Source organism: Tachypleus tridentatus, chromosome 4 (assembly GCF_004210375.1).
Source record: "Tachypleus tridentatus isolate NWPU-2018 chromosome 4, ASM421037v1, whole genome shotgun sequence".
NCBI classification, from domain to species: Eukaryota; Metazoa; Arthropoda; class Merostomata; order Xiphosura; family Limulidae; genus Tachypleus; species Tachypleus tridentatus.
This window is the reverse complement of record NC_134828.1, coordinates 80,426,415-80,443,777: the sequence shown is the minus strand read 5'-3', so window position 1 is coordinate 80,443,777 and position 17,363 is coordinate 80,426,415. Positions and strand designations below refer to the sequence as shown.

Sequence of the window (17,363 nt, the reverse complement as noted above, 5' to 3'; positions counted from 1 at the left end):
ATGTTTCAACATTGCAGAAGTCTTTCAAAGTCATGAAATATCCAATCATATTGGATATTGCTATTGAAGAGACTTTTCCAAAAGAAGCTTTTGAGATGAAACTACTCTCACAGTTTACTAACAAAATCAATTTTACTAACATTTGGACTTTAAACATCATTCACAGAATGAAACAAATTGCTACTATTTTATTTAGTCCCACACAGTTGTGAGTAAATAAACTCTGACAATAAATTTGTTTCACTTATGTAAATGAGGAAGTCTTTTGAGAAGAACCAAATGCATGTACTTATTCAAATTTGCAACCAAGTAAGTTTGAGTTTTTGGTTTAGTAATCAAGAGAAATGAACAATGTATATTTTATTTGCTATTTATGTACATTTCTGTACATTATGTACAAGAGAAATGAACAATATATATTTTATTTGCTATTTATGTACATTTCTCTGATTTTAATTAATGACCAAGTTTCTTGTGTTGCATTTTTTTTTTTTACAAGACGTTTGAGTGGTGTTAGTCCAAATAACTGAGTTTGGATCCTAAACTGTGAAAGACAAATGATAATTTAATTTTTTTTACCTGTTTAATTTAAATTAACATATGAAGTAATTAAGAGAATATGGTTAAAATGTACAATCCAAATTGACTTCTTCACTTTTATTAAACCTAATGAATGCTCTTATTTTGCTAACTTGTATGTTTTACTATAAACTATCAAGGGTAATTACTGTTTTAGTTTCTGTTGTTTATAATAAAGTTTGACTGAATAAAGGGCATTCTTCTCATTTTTATCAACATTTCATTAACTTTAGTTGTTTCTCAAGATATAAATACCAATACCTTGCTGTTTCTTTTTTGTTTGCTTATCAAAAGCTTTAATTCCTTCACTGGGCAGTGGAAAGTCTATGAATTTATAACACTAAAATTAGGAGTTTGATTCCCCTTGATGTGCACAACAGATACTTTGATGTGGCTTTGCTACAATAAAACACACACACAAACTTTAAACTCCAGAAATTGTATCATTATTTAAAAATAATTCATTTTACTGAAAGAATTTATAAATTTTGAATTTACATTACAAGATTAGTTGATTGTGTTCATTTATTTTTATCACACTGGTGATAATCATGCAACTTCAGCTTTCTCCAGTGTCCTTTAAGTCATCCAAACATTTGAGATCCTAAAGCCAAGAATACATGTTTTCAGATTATTTCTGTAAGAAAGTTAAAACAAAAAAAATATTTAAGGGTTCTTGCTCATTTGGAAATGCTGAGCTCTTAAGTGTTTAACCCAGTAACCATCATCACATTTGCAGTATGCTAGTCATCATACATTTCTTCTTTTAATATAAAGCTTTGCTTAAAGTAAGTTAAATTTAAGTTTTTGAACTTAATATGGATTGTTGAGCACAACAGTCCACCATCTTGATAGTAAGGAAACAGTGTAGAACTTTGGTGTTTGTCACTTTAAATTATATACTTAGTAAAATTTACAATGTTAAACTAATTGAAAAGTTTCTACAAGACCAAGGTATTTTTTTAGTATTTCTTTTTATTAGATTCTGTAATTAACTTACATGATGGTACCAAAGTACCCAGATGTAATAATTGAGAAATATTTTGAAACAAACATTCAACTTTGTACATAAATACCTATTTTCTTTAAGTCATTCTTATCTGCTTAGGAGACTTGCATGTCACCAGTCATGTGATAATTCTCACCTAAATTCACATGAATTTGCACTACGACATAACATATGCAGCAAAATCCTCAGCCAATGTCAGTATGATATACTTTATTTAAATTGGCCTTTTACATTTATTCACAAGAATTCTCCTTTTCTGTAACACAGTTGTGTCAAAACATGTTTGTCTTCTGAGGTTTGTTAAATAACTTTGTTTTTCTCTTACTTTGATTGTGCTTTAATGTAATTAATGTTAATTTCCTTCAAGCTATGTGGATAAAAATATCACTCACACTGATCAAATTACTAATTCTGAAAGTCGTTTATCTGTAAAAGATATGGTAGCCATTGTGCAGGATGTTGTAGGGCCCATGTTGCCTATAGTACTTTCATTACCACACACTTTCCTTCCTCTGATACTGATGAGAATGATTTTGGATGTCTTTTTTTTTTTTTCATCTCCAGGCTTTGCCTTGTACCTCCATACTTTTATAAGGACAACTTCAATCTTCTTCTGGTTTCTAGAACCTTGTTACTCAGGTATGTTATTTCTCTGTTCCCTATAACCTATGATGCTTCCTGTTTATTGTTACATATCTCTTCCTTTTGCAGTTTCTTTGTTTCTCTTTCCCTGATATATCCATTGATGCCAACTCCTTTGTCAATCAACTTCATTCACTTAACCTCATGCCTTTTCCTCCCTGCCTCTCTGATTCCTATTTCCTTACATAAAGTCACTCTCTCTTTTATTTTCTTTGACACCAATACATGGAGTCTTTTGCCAGTTTAGAGGAGCAGATTCTTGATCTATCTATCCAGCACACAATCCTCTGCTTCGTTAGATAACTTTGTGCTCTTTACCTTATGTCAGAAGCAATTTGCCATTTACCTGACAATTTTTCTTTAATGTCACTGATTGTACTCTGTCTAATGATTGTATATACTACCATCTTTTGACATCTAGTGTAATTAGACATTAACTGTATTCTTAATTTTCACAATCAGTTGTATTTTGATTATGCATTTCTTGTGATGTGAGGTTAAATTTGGTCTACCCAGATAATCATTCAGTTGTGCAAAAACTGGCTTGCTGTACCAGCAACTCACAGAAGGTTTTTCTGTTAATTTGTATCAAAATTGTTAACCTTGTCATTTGTTATTAACCAGCATTTGTTCTCAAATGAGATGTGAATGAAAAACAACACCTCTTGGTTTTGGATACCTGTTCACACCCCATACTTACAATGAAACTAGTCAGAATATAATCTCTTGTTCATAATTACACATTATTATTGGTACATGTTTTGAACTAGAGGATATAACCATTATTCCAAAGTGTGGCTTGTCCTGTATAAAAGTGGTCCACAAGAAAGAGCATTTGAAGCTTCCCATAAAATAATATTTGTGCATTGGCAGTAAAAGTAACTTCTTCAAACTACATTTAAATTGTCCACTGTTTCTAAGTTTTACTAAACTGGTATTTGATTATCTTTCCATAGAGCCACAATTCATCTGTTTTATAGACCATTCTAGTTAGTGGTTTCTGCAACAAGTCTAACCTTGAAATGATGATACTCCTGCCAGTATCAGCTACAACTATTTCCATTTTCCACTGTCATTCACAGTGAGATGAAGCTGAACTGTTCTTCACTTAGAACAAATGGTGACTTACTTTCTTACCTGCCATAACCATATATGGAGAATCTATATCATATAAATTATATAGTCTGCATGTAGACTCTTTGTAGGGCCTTAAGAATCCAGTGCTATATAGAGTTCAAATTGAACCTGCCTCCAAACTATTAAGTTATTCAGTCCTAACTCTCCAGCTAGTCTTCAACAGTTAGGTTATTCAGACAAGCAGTAAACAGTATAATGCTTAGCTGTGTGTGCAACTTGTTGAAATTTCAGAATGGACCTGTACAGATCTACTATAGTTATACCTTTAAATATCGGTAGATTAACCCTTTTATTTGCTACCTACACTGAATGTAGTAAACCTATTTAGAGTGCAATACAAGTTGAACACTGTGACTTTGTTTCTATGCCTTTACAAATATGAGTTTTGGTTGAAAAAGACTGCATTACTGCAGTGGTAGTTTTGCTATTGATATTTCCTTCATATAGCTTTCAAGATTGATTGATGTCTGAATCCATAACACATTTCATGTTACCTTCATGTTGTTAAGTAAACCACACAATGCTCATTCAATAATTGACAGCTTCCTTAAAACACTTGTATATGCAATTGTATTGATCAATGAATTGTACTGATCATTGCAATTATGACTCAAGCAAGTGTAGAAGTGGTAGGTGCTGTATACTGATTGCTGTTAGCAGATCCCTACCTTGTATGGTCTTGAGGCAGGGATGCTCACCCTTTTACGTTTCAAGGCCCACAGGTATTTGACATAATAGGAAAGGCCCACATATTTAGTTGATAATTTGTCAATTCCAATAGAGTACATCTCTCTCAAGATGAGCTATTCTCGTGAAGTGCTGCCCTCTATGTGCAAAATATTTATTTATGTATACCGCATTTTCAGTATTGGAAAATTATAAATTCAGGGAAGTCATAGTTGTCCTGGCCCACAGAAGTCCATAAATGTACATTTCACAGCCCACCAGTTGAGAATCATTATAATTACTAGAATATTCTAGTATCTTATTGCTGAGTTCAGTTCTATCAGAGACAATGTCTCCTCTGAACAAATATTATAGTAATGAATCAGCTTTAGATGTAGGAAGTTTCATTGAGAACTTACAACGTGCCTAGAAAAGATTTGAAAAAAAAATTTAGTCTGAAAGTCTAGGCTATAATGATAATCAGCCACTTTCTCTAACCAAAACCTTTGAGTGATGTAGTCTAATCTTCATGGATTTAGCATTTAATGTATTGAAAAGAGGTATAATTCTTGCACTATATAAACTAGAGTCAGTATGTGAAATTGGTTATGCATATTAAACATAACTGTTACTCTACTAGTCATGGCTCTAAAATATCTGCAAGTTACCTAAGACTGTGAATATATACCTGGAAAAAATGTCAACATTTTTTAACAGCTGATAACACCAGTTTTGCACATGAGGGACAATTCATTCTCCTGTTTAAAAGAATAATTTGAAAATATGTAGAATATAAAGACAAGTGAAAAGGTTTGAAAATGTTATGAAATTTATCTGTGAGTTAAACTGAAAAAAAATTAATACTTCCTTGTAATTTGAATGCTAGCCTATAAGATGATTAATAATTCATCCCTTCCCACTTATTCCATTTTTCACTGTTATGTAATAGAGATGAGTAAATGGTACTAAGTACCACATTGATTTTGTGTGAGTGGTAGTAATATTTATTTATTCAGCTCTTAACCAAACTTAATCTGTTTTAAATTTATGTAGTCATATATGCCAGGTCTTTTTTGCTTTATGTATTGTGTATTTTACTTTGACAGATTTTATGCTTCAGGCTGATTTGGAGATAAAAAATTGTTGTTTTTTGTGATTTGCTAGAACTTTAAATAATCAGTCCATGAAGCTTACCTAACTACCCATCTGTTAAATGGTGGCGTATTGTTACATGTGTAGTACAGAATGGTGCTACTTGTTTGCTACCACTCTTATTTAATATGTACATTTTTCATGGTTCTCATCTTGAACATGCAGATTTGTTCAAGTACATATTCACAACAGACTTGTCACAAAAAGTAATTATCTGGGTGTAGGAGAAATGTCATTAAATTGGATATAAAATTGACTGAAGAGTAGAAAGCAGGAAGTAGTAAAACATTTGGATCTGACTAGATTGCAGTTACAAATGGTGTGCCTTAAGAGCTCTGTCCTGGGTCCTTTGCTGTTTGTGATTTATATTAATGACTAAAACAAAACATTTTGAAGTTTCTAGTTACATTAAGATTTTTGTGGTGGCTAACTGTATCAAATATGGTGCAGACTTACAGGAATATTTAGATCATTTGATGCATTGGGCTAATATGTAGCAGATGATGTTTAATTATTCAAATTGTAATGTGATTAATGTAGCTTTTCAAAAGTCAATTCATTGTTGAGACTTAAATGGTAATATGGTAAGTACTATGGTTGAGGGAAAAAGATACTGGTATTGTGACTGAAAAATTACTTAAGTCATCTGAACAGTGCATTGTAGCTAGCAGTAGGGCTAACAGGATTTTGGGTAGCATGTATAGAAATATTAAATACAAGATAAGGGATATTATTGTTTCACTGTATAAATCACTTGTAAGGCTTCACTTAAGAGTATTGTGTACAGAATTGAGCTCCCTCACTCAAGAAGGACATTGAACTGTTGGAGAAGGTTCAGAGAAGAGCCACTAGGATGATAACTGTGATGGTAGGATTATCCTATGAGGAGAAAGTAAAATCTCTAAGCTTGTTTTCTCTGGGGAGGAGAAGGATGAGAGGGTATTGGATTGAGGAATTTAAGAGTATTAATAACATAGATCCATCAAACTTTTATATGTTCAGCAGTGAAAACAATAGGACAAGGGGTTATAAATTCATATGTTGGCAGCATAGGAGTCCTCTGCTGTTTGGACAGTATTACTTTTCAAATATGGTGGTTGGCTTTTAGAATGAGCTGCCTTCAGTGGTGGTGGTGGCAGAAATTTAACTGAGTTCAAGAAACAATTGGCTGAATACATGAGTAGTAAGGGGGGGTTATTGTTGGGAGCTGGAAGGGACATTCTTGATGGGCAAATAAGTTCCTTTTTCTCTCTTTAAAATTTTATGAATTTCTAAATATTGCTATGAACTTCTGTTTTGAGTGTGTAAGATGTGGGTTTAGTAATTGATAGTTAACTGACTTTCCCACATAAAAGATAGTGTGTGACATTTTGTTGGCAAATTGAGAAAGGATCAAGTTTCTATATAATACGGCTCACCTCTCAGTGGACACAGGTCTTGTATGTAAAGTGAACTTCATTTTAAATTAGGGCTTTGTTTGTGTCTTTTTTTCTGATATGGAAACCAAGGTTTGGGATCCAGCTTGGCCAGGTGGTTAAGGCACAAGACTCATAATCCAAGGGTTGCAGATTTGAATCCCAGTCACACCAAACATACTCGCCCTTTCAGCCATGGGGGCATTATAATGTTACAGTCAATCTCACTATTCATTGGTAAAAGAGTAGCCCAAGAGTTGGTGGTGGGTGGTGATGACTATTTACCTTGCCTCTAATCTTACACTGCTAAATTAGAGATGGCTAGTGTAGATAGCCCTTGTGTAGCTTTGTGTGAAATTGAATAGCAAACCCAGATTTGCCACTATAAGAGAGATTATTAAGATAATTAGATGAATTTCTTTATTGAGTTATAGGTCTTAAAACTTAACCTTTTTTCTTTTAACTGTTAAATCCTTTAATTGTTAAGCTAATTTTCACCTGTGCATAATTATAGACCTTTTGGTTCAATATAGGAAATGTGTAAGTGTAGCATGTAGTGGTGCCCAACTGATTTTACTTTTCATATCAGCATTGGTATTGTAAGTTTAACTTCTTATGAGTCTTGTTTTGGCTTACTTTTGAGTACAGACTTAGCTTTGTTTTAATGTTTAACTTTAGCTTCAGCTGGTATTTAATAGTAATTAATATATTTCATTTTATGGTTTAATTTAACTTACAAGGTGAGAATAACTATAGTAACAAGAACTTTTAAATATTCTTTACTTAACTTTTATCAGCTTAGCACACTAGTGAATGCAATTATTTTGTCATTGTATTGATAATGTTAATGAAGAAACATTATTTTTGTAGTTATGAGGCTATCACTGTTGAGTCTTCCTTCTAAACAATCCTATATTGTAGATTGTTGAGATCATTATACTCTGTACTCTAATATTCTCCAAAATGCTGTGGGAAAACTTTTGTTTTAATGCTTAACTTTAATTTGATGTACAGGATGGGTCATACTGAACTGACAAGAGCTTTTAAGTCAAATATTCATCTTGCTGGTACCTGTATTATTCAGTACACAATAATAAACACTTGCATTTGTTTTGTGATTACACTGTTATTACTTATGTGTCTGATATCTTCTAAACCTTAATTAACTGCTTGTTGTGAAAACCATTTTACTGGTAATATTATACATGTGACTTATAACTTACTGTTTATACTATGTTACTTAGGTTCAATGATGACTACCAGAAAGTGTAAATATCCCACAATACATTGCAACTTCAGGTAATGTTAAGCATAAAGTAAAATTAACACTAATATTAAAGGAAATAAAGCAATTGCAACTGAATATAGATGGAATATTTATTCATTCAATAATTGAAACAAGAATTATGATCAAAGTACAAGGTGGACAAGAAGTCAGAGAACCCTCCTTTTTCAAATAAAGTTAGTGTGCATGAAAGAATGTATTGCCTATTTACATGCATCATATTGATGCAGACTAACCAAAGATTTGATTAATTATTCAAAATGTCTGTTTGTTGACCTGCAATGTGTTAGGTTTCTCAAGTCATTCATTTGCCACAATCATTATTAAAATGTAAAACACCAACTTGTTAACATGTGCTTTAAATAAATGGGTGCCCAAACTTTGCCACCAGCATGTAACTTTTTCCAGTGCAATATTAAACTACCCTGGAAATGTATTAATAACAATTTTCTTTATACAATAGAGGAAGATAACCTTTGCTACTCATATAGAGTTGAATGTGTTTCTAACTCCACCATCAACTATAAAAGTACATGGTACACAAGTAAGGCCACACAAGTTTAATAATTTGTAAGGAGTCATTGCACTATGTAATAATTTAAGCTGGAAGATCAGTGCAGTCTAGAATCTTTCTGTATCTTACTTATGATGTTGCAACTAGCAAAATACAGAATACTTAGATGGGAGTTTTGAAAAACTTACTTGAATATATTCAAAAAGACATTTTTGTTAGTTATGGAATAGTGAAATGTCATATTTTTCTTCCATCACATTCTCTCCTTCCTTATCTAAAGACTTCCCTAGGCCAGTGCTTTAAACTGAGTGTTTAGACCAAACTTGCAAATTAGTTACAATGCTGTAATATCCTGTACACGTTATACTTCCCAATGATGTCAGGACACTAAATATAGAAAAATATTCTAATGGCCAGTTTAAAGTTAGCATTTAAAATCAGATCAGACAAGTCAACCTAATTAAAATGAGGTCAAATAAAATAAAAACAAAATTGAAACCTTAAAACAAATAAAAGCAAATGAACTGATTATGAAATGAATGGAAATTAAAACTAAGTGATCCAAAATATAAACTAAAGATTTTGCATCATAAGCGAAAGTTAATTACAAATCCTACAAGAAGCCATTTATAAATTCATAGAAACAACATAATTTAGCATAATAAAAAATTGTTAAATACTAAAACCTAATCCTTCACAAGTGAAACAGAACAAATCTTACTCTGCCAGTGACATCAAAACCAAAACAAATTGACCACTGATTTAAATAAACCACTGAAGAATAATGTCATGACAGAAACCCACCAAGTATCAAACTTTAAGAAATATAATTCTTATTCTATTTGAATAAGTGTTTACTCAATAAATCAGAATTTGTATTTTATCATTGTATAACATATATATAACATAATTCACAAAGAAAAGTTTTAAAAATGTAACTTTTGTTTCTGCATTTATCAAGTTTTTAGGAATTTTCAGAAAATTGTAAGTATAGTTTGTATTTTTAAGAAGTTAGTATCCCTTGAAAATATGATTTGTATCTTGTTTTCTTTGTTTGCCACAGCATGTGATTTGAAAAACTACTATAGCTAGTGACTAACAACAATAGGATGAAAGAAGTTATATAGTTTTTGCACTTCATTATAAAGTAAGTAATGTGGTTTTAGCAGTAATTTATGATTTGATGACAAATTGGCTGTACCATATTTCCTGTAGAAATGAACCAAGGATTCTATTGCAAAGTTTTCAACACTTAGGAAAGTCTCTTTTTACATTTGTGAAAGTATATTCATGTTAAATTATATCTATTTGAAATATTAGGAACAAACTATTTGGATGATTCAAATTGTTTTGTTCAATACCATTGCTAAGTTTATCATATTCAAACAACAGATGCAAATATAAGAGCTAATTACTTGTTAAAAACAAACTAAATATATCTCTCCCAATAATATTGTTGACATGTTGAAGTACTTAGTCAAAAAAAAAAAATAGTGAAGCTGTTTTCAAAGGTGGGGGGGTCAATGTTAATTCTTTATCAACTTTTGTTGTATTTTATGTGATTTATAACAGGAAATAACTGCTTCAGGTGGCTTAGTATCAAACAATAATGTTAATGAATATCACACGAGTTGAAGTTAACTGAATACATAAAATGGAAAGTTAAAATTCTAAGGCAAAGAGGTTTTTTTAAAGTTTTTTAATAAAAAGATCTTTCATGCAAAATAATACAAAAAATTAAAATGTTGATTAATGAACAGAAACAATATTATTTATAAAGTTTGAAATAAGTTTCATACAATTTCCACTACGGGAAAAGGAACATTGAGAAATATCGGTTACACATTCTAGTATCGAAAGGTTTAAATGAGACCAGTTGTAGATTTTAAAAAAACAAAAGAAAGAATGATTTTTCTGATGAAAGTTAACCTGAAAATTTGAAATAAAGATACTAAAAATTGTGAAAAGAAAACTTGCTAGTTGATTACCTGTAATATCAAACAAAGTTCACAGTTAGAGCATTCTGTGACAATTATTAATATGAATTTTAAAAGTAATTAAAATAAATAGAAATTCAAAACCGAACTACAAATAAAAAATAAGAATTGTTAAATTCAATGATATTAGTAGTAATAATAATATTATAACTGAACTGAAAATAATGGTTTATGGTTGATAGAAGTATGATGTAACTCAAATTAGATTTTGCAACTTCAATGAGCTAGATTTGGAATAAACCAACTTATAGCAAATAACATTCAAAGACAGAAGGAAATTAAACTATGGTAAAACCTAAGTCTAAACAAGTCACCAAATTAAAACAGATATATCTATAAGCATACATGTTTTCTTTGTGATGGTTTCTCTTAAATTTAAGGAAGAATTTTAGGTTACGAAATTCATTGATATTGCTCTCAAGACTTACATCAGTCTTATATTTTTATATCTTGAGGCATTACATAATTTTATAATGCACTGGTTGACATTGGCTTATATGGTGGTGGTTCTTTTTCCCCATGATTCCATAAGGTAGATGAAGTTGGATTGGATACTGTAGAGGGTAGTGAGTATCGTATTGTATGCTACACCAAAATGTATTAATTAGATTGCCATATTATTTTTAAATGCAAGACTGATGTTACACTACCAAATATTGCTCAATAGATCTTGGAGAAAAGGATTTAATGTCTATTAGTTGTTGATATGTCAATCAGTTTTAAATCTGTGATAAACAGTTGAAATCTTATCATGCAGTTTTGTTTTATAATTTAGGAACCCTACTTTCAGTCATTTATTCTCCAATAAACTGATTAATGATCAGATAATCAATATTATCATTTTGATAAATTTCTTCTATGCCTTCTTGTTCGTGCTTTATACAAAGTACAGAGTATATATAATCTTAGAACTCTGAGAACCTCTAGCTGCATCATACATTATACAAACCAAATAGCATGACACAGTTCATACTGTCCTCCTTGAGTGCTGAAAGTAGTCTTAAGTACACTTTAACCATCTTTAACTGTCCAGTAAATTGGAACTAGATCTTACTTGTTAAATCCATAGGTGTTTCTAGTGCATTTAGACATTTCTATTAGATAAAGGAAGATGTTATCTGTTACCATTTTTGCCCATCTTAACTTAACAGTCTTAATGTTCCTACCTCCTCCTTCATAATAGACACTGAAGATAGCCAAGCACTTTTAATAAAATTTTATTTCTGATATTTTGGTCAGTTTTAGTACTGGCACTCTAAAGAAGACTACTTAGTGTTTATTTTATTCAATGCACATCAGTTGTATCTTAGTGATGACATAAGGCTGTTTTGTAATCCAAGTGTTCATTTGGTCTGAGAAACACAGTATTAAACTCCTTGACCTATCCATTAATCTCATGTTTCTGTAAAATTATAATATTAAAATGATTCTCAACTATAGACTTAAGTTACTCCAGAAGATGCATGTTAGTATTCAGATGTGGTGTATTGATGTTTGTGATAGCTTGTAGCTCTATTTTATTGCTTCATTTTTTTACTACTCAAGTAACCTATTCAGCTAGAAACTGAAAAGATGTATATTAATAATTGTCACAATTAGCACAGGTACAACATCAGTACAGGAACAGATATTTGTTTAATTAAGTTTTTTCTTGCTTTCCAGATCACAACTTCCTCCTCAAAATGCACACATGCAGTACGAGGGCTGTTCAAAAAATACGCAGACTGTTTGAATTGCGCGGCTCCAGTTGGTTCCAGGGGAATCCGCTTGGTGTCGCTAGGTTCGCACAAATCAGCTGATTACGACGCCATTTCCCGATTGCAGATATCTTCATTTGTGTATTAGCTATGTGGTTTTAAGTGAAATGCGATTTTTTTGTTTGGCAGAATTCAGAATGAATGACCTGAAAGAGCAACGACTTGCTGTGAAATTTTGTGTTAAACTTGGAAAATCTGTGACTGAAACTTTTGCTATACTTAACACGGCTTACGATAATGTTGCTACGAAGTGTACGGCATGTTTCAAGTGGCATGAATGTTTTAAGGATGGTCGACAGTCCATTGAAGATGATGAGCGTCCTGGATGTCCTTCCACGTCAACTGACGACCCACACGTCGACAAAATCAACACCCTGGTGCAAGCAAATCGACGCCTGACTGTCAGGGAGCTTGCTGAAGAGTGTGGGATATCAGTTGGATCTTGTTACGAGATTTTGACCGAAAAATTGAAGATGCACCGCGTTGCTGCGAAATGTGTGCCTCAGAACTCGTGAGTTTTTGGCCAAACACTCGATCACTGTTCTTCCCCACCCCCCTACTCACCTTACCTTGCTCCTTGCGATTTTTTCTTGTTCCGCAAACTCAAAAGACCCTTGAAAGGAAGAAGATTTGAGACGATTCCCGAGATTAAGGCAAATGCGACGAAGGAGCTGGAGGACATTACAAAAGAAGCGTACCAGGACTGTTTCAATAAGTGAAAACACCATTGGGATAAGTTTGTGCGTTAGGGAGGAGAGTACTTTATGGGGTCCCAGACCTGTAACTTCTAAATAAAGTACATTTTGTTTTATGACGTCAGTCCGCGTATTTTGAACAGACCTTGTATACTATGTTTGGTTATCATCTGGTCAGCACTGGGTGGTTTTTATCAGAATTTCCATCATTTGTTTTACAAGTGAAATTGTTTCCCATTTATGCAGTAAGTCCATCCCCAAGGTTCCAATGCTTAAGTGGCATTCCTAAGGAAAAATTAAGGTGCAACTACTCACTCAAATCTAGCATATCACTCTTAGCCAAAATGCAGTTCATGCTAAGTAACCAAAGTGGCAATTTCACTCAAAATATTACATACATAGCAAGATTGAGTGAGGTCTTGACTGTACCAGTATCAACTAAAATGTCAAATTCATAATCTTGCATCATTATAGGAATATACCATGTGATGCTAGGTTTATGGATGTCTAGATCATCCATGATGTCAGTAGATGCAAGCTAACTTTTGTGCTTGTGGCCTAATTTTGCTCAGTCTCCACTACTTTGGGTAGTACAAATTTTTCTATTGCCTTTTCTATATTTGCTAGGACAGCAGTTGAGATCTCAGCTGTGCCTAGTAATCCCATTTAACAACAGGATATGGATATTCCTTAATGAAGTGACCAAAAAGCCACATCTGAAGGAGGGATTATTTCTTTCCTTTATACTTTTTACATCTGCATAGGTAGTTCATACATGGCAATTGGACTTGGAAAGCCCCATTGTCTAAAATGGAACAATAGTGGCTTCTCCTTGGCTCCTTTCATTGTCTTCTGCAGTAGAGCTAAAGGTAAGAACTTTGCTCGTCCTTTGTATTATGTTACAGACCCTGATGTTATTTCAGAGCAGTCTGCAAGTATACAGTTGCCACTGTTACTAACTTGTTTTTCTACTTAAATGTGGTTTGACGTGGCCTGGTATATAACCTTTGAAATGCCCCAGAAATCAAAGTACTGATACATGGATTTAATTAACAGTCTCTCAGTAAATTTGTGAATGAGTATTTCACCATGATTAGCATATACATGCTTTGAAATGCCTTCTCACTAGATTGTTCATGGAAATGGATGTGTTCTCATGGGCTTTAAACTTAGTCATATGTATAGTTTGGTTATTCACAGGGTTGAATCTGCTGCATATTTTAGAGCATTGAACAACAGATCACTCATACTAATGTTACGGATATGTATTGCCATCACATTCCTTATAGACAAGGTTGCTTGATGTGTTTTCAGAGTGTTATCAGCCAGGAGAGCTTGTGACTATTCAAAATATTTACAAAATCATGGGGAGATGCTAACTGCACGTTTTTTGTCATTATATCTCTTTGTTCTGATCTTGAAAGATCCAAAATGCTAAAAGGCAAAACAGCCAGCATCTTGGTATCCACCACTTTCCTGAGTCATTGACTGTTAGTCAGTGAGTGACTGTGAGTCTTGCAGAGGACAATGTCAATGAGTCATGGAACTTCAAGACTTCTCTTCACCTTCTGTGAATATAAGAAGCAACTAACAGATGTCAAGTTCAACATTCATGATTTCTGTAGTTAGTGATCCACCTTTTGGATCCTTCAAACACTGATATGTCTTTACCTCAACTACAGTTTGGTAATCTCTCCTTATGTAAACAGTCTTTGAATGTACCTTTTCCTGATAACTATGTACAAATTTTACACAGTTAGAGAATTAAGGAGAAAAAGGACAACATTCATATTAAACTCTTCAATAACAGATTTTAGGTCATAGCACTAAAATGTAATTTACTAATTTATTCTGTGGTATTTGGGTGCATGAATGTTCTGTGGAGAGTTAAAGATATTTAGGGTACACTATGGATTTGGAAATTAAAGATTAAGGAACAAAAAGAGCAATGAAGGAAATATGCTGCAAGAAATGTATCTATTCTGCCATACTTTTATATTTGGGGTGAGAGTGATTTCAAGCCTAAAGAGGGGTCATAAAAATCATACAAGATGAAGACGGAAGCAAGACTCGTAATATATTCCAGTACCATTGTACACTGGTGGATAAACCCTCCACATTTTAACTTCAACAATTCTTTGTACCATCTCACGGAATGACTACAACCTCACTTTAGGAAAGCATGACATTGACAGGTTGATACAAATATAAATTTTCAAAGAACAGTTGGTCCAGCATGGCCAGGTGGTCAAGGTGCTCGGGTTCAAATCCCCGTCACACTAAACATACTTGCTATTTCAGTCGTGGAAGTGTGTTATATGTGACGGTCTATCCCACTATTCGTTGATAAAAGAATAGCCCAAAAATTAGCGGTAAGTGGTGATGACTAGTTGCCTTTCCTCTAGTCTTACACTGCTAAATTAGGACATCTAGCGCAGATAGCACTCGTGTAGCTTTGCGCGAAATTCAAAAACCAACTAACCAACAAGGAAAAAACAGTCGTTAGAGGGAGAGAGATAATGGAAATCAAATTTGGTTTGTAGATATTGCTCAGTTGTATTGAACTGAAGTATTTCGCTTTGACAGCCATATAAAATATTAGAAAGATAATCTATAACAAACAATATAAAGACAACACGTTCACTGTTTGTTCGTACGTTGCTATTTAGATTGAGAATTTTTTTACCCATGCACCGGATGATTATATTCATAAATAATTAACAGAAATGTCACTATTCCTCGATAAACAGTACCTTGAAGTTTAATTTTCTGAACTGGAAGGCCCGGCATGGCCAAGTGTTCAAGGCATTCGACTCGTAATCCGAAGGTCGCGTGTTTGAATTCCCGTCACAACAAACATGCTCGCCCTTTCAGCCATGGGGGCGTTATAGTGTTACGGTCAATCCCACTATTCCTTGGTAAAAGAGTAGCCCAAATGGTGGGTGGTGATGACTATTTACCTTCCGTCTAGTCTTACACTGCTAAATTAGGGACGGCTAGTGCAGATAGCTCTCGAGCAGCTTTGCGCGAAATTTAAAACAAACCAAATAGAAGAGCTGATTAGAACTTGGTTATTTTCGCTATTGATGGAATCATTAAATAATTTGAGCTGTTAGTCATTTGACAATTTTACTCTTATTTTGTAATCGGTTTTCATTGCAGGCTGACAGCACAGATACTTGAAAGTCATTAGGAAGTTTAATTTATAAAATCGGTTAAAATTGTTAAAATTGATATGTTTAACGTCGTAGCTGTAACCATCACGTGTATTTTAGCTTTATACCTATACTGCTCGCTAGATGTCACTAGTGCTCGTTTAACTATAGTTCTCGTGTCTGCTCTGGTATTGCCAGTAGCGTTTCACCGACAAGGTACTTAATTTCGTTATGTTATAGATGGTTGGCTGTCACTATTTTCTTATTTGCACGAATCGCCCTGACTTTGGTATGATGATTAAATCTTTAACATATGGTCGTGTATGACAGTCCGCTTAGCGGGTGACTTTGTCATGAACATAGTCCTCTGTCTGTATCTACATGTGGTATTTCCCGTTTCCTCATAATTTCTCATTTTTTATATTTCCTTTTCTTTAATAACCTTCCGAATGATAGATTACACTTCTGTTTGGTCTTTTTTTAGATTTTCTATGTTGCCAAATTGTCTATATAGATGTATATTTATACCATTATTATACGCTCTCGCTTCTGATGTTTTTACTACTCTTGATCTTCCGGTGTTTGTTTTGATTCTTTTTTTTTATTCTTGTTTAACCTTCAACCAAGATTTTTTCTTATTCTTGCTTAAGCTGCATTGATATAATGATGTAATGATTACGCATACTTCTCATTTTGTATTCCTGGTTCCTTGTTTCACATGCCCCCCAGTGGCTCAGCGGTATGTCTGCGGATTTGCAAAGCTAAAATCCGGGTTTCGATACCCGTGATGGGCAGAGCACAGATAGCTCTTTTTATAGCTTTGTGCTTAATTCAAAACAACAACAACGACGTCCTTGTTTCACATTCATTTGAGACGTTTTTGTTTTTTTTCTTGGAGTGCCACCTTCGAGACTCGGCATGGCCATGTGGTTAAGCTATTTGACTCGTAATTTGAGGATTGCGGGTTCGAATCCCCGTCACACCAAACATGCTTACCCTTTCAGCCGTAGGGGCGTTATAATGTAACGGTCAATCCCACTATTCGTTGGTAAAAGAGTAGCCCAAGAGTTGGCGGTAGGTGGTGATGGCTAGTTGCCTTCCCTCTAGTCTTACACTGCTGAATTAGCGACGGCTAGCGTAGATAGCTCCATGGTAGCTTTGCGCGAAATTCAAAACAAACCAATCGACCTTCGAATCGAAGTTGGGTCAATAAGTTGCTTATTTTGTGTTGACCACAAATTTAATATATATCACTCTAATAATGAATATTTCTCTTCGTCTTTATTATTTCGTTCGTGACCATAATTTTTTTCTTAACATACTTCCCATATACTATTACTGTTCGTGTTCTGCAAACATA

The 17,363-nt window shown here is 33.4% G+C and overlaps 1 protein-coding gene across 5 annotated transcripts in view; it reads left to right on the top strand.

Annotated features, from left to right (window-relative positions):
• The window catches only part of LOC143249527 (uncharacterized), a 48,490-nt gene that overhangs the window by 23,209 nt on the left and 7,918 nt on the right, over positions 1 to 17,363 (top strand). For 2 of the 5 annotated variants that reach the window (XM_076499532.1, XM_076499528.1), the window contains 2 exons: positions 2,153 to 2,227; positions 12,059 to 12,203. The exons of 1 other annotated variant lie outside the window; for it this stretch is intronic. In XM_076499532.1, coding sequence (XP_076355647.1) covers positions 2,153 to 2,227; positions 12,059 to 12,195 — 212 coding nt within the window. In that variant the 3' untranslated portion in view covers positions 12,196 to 12,203. Of the gene's footprint in view, positions 1 to 2,152; positions 2,228 to 9,462; positions 9,547 to 12,058; positions 12,204 to 17,363 lie in introns of those variants that run through there. 2 more of the 5 variants (XR_013027817.1, XM_076499530.1) reach the window with 2 other exon arrangements.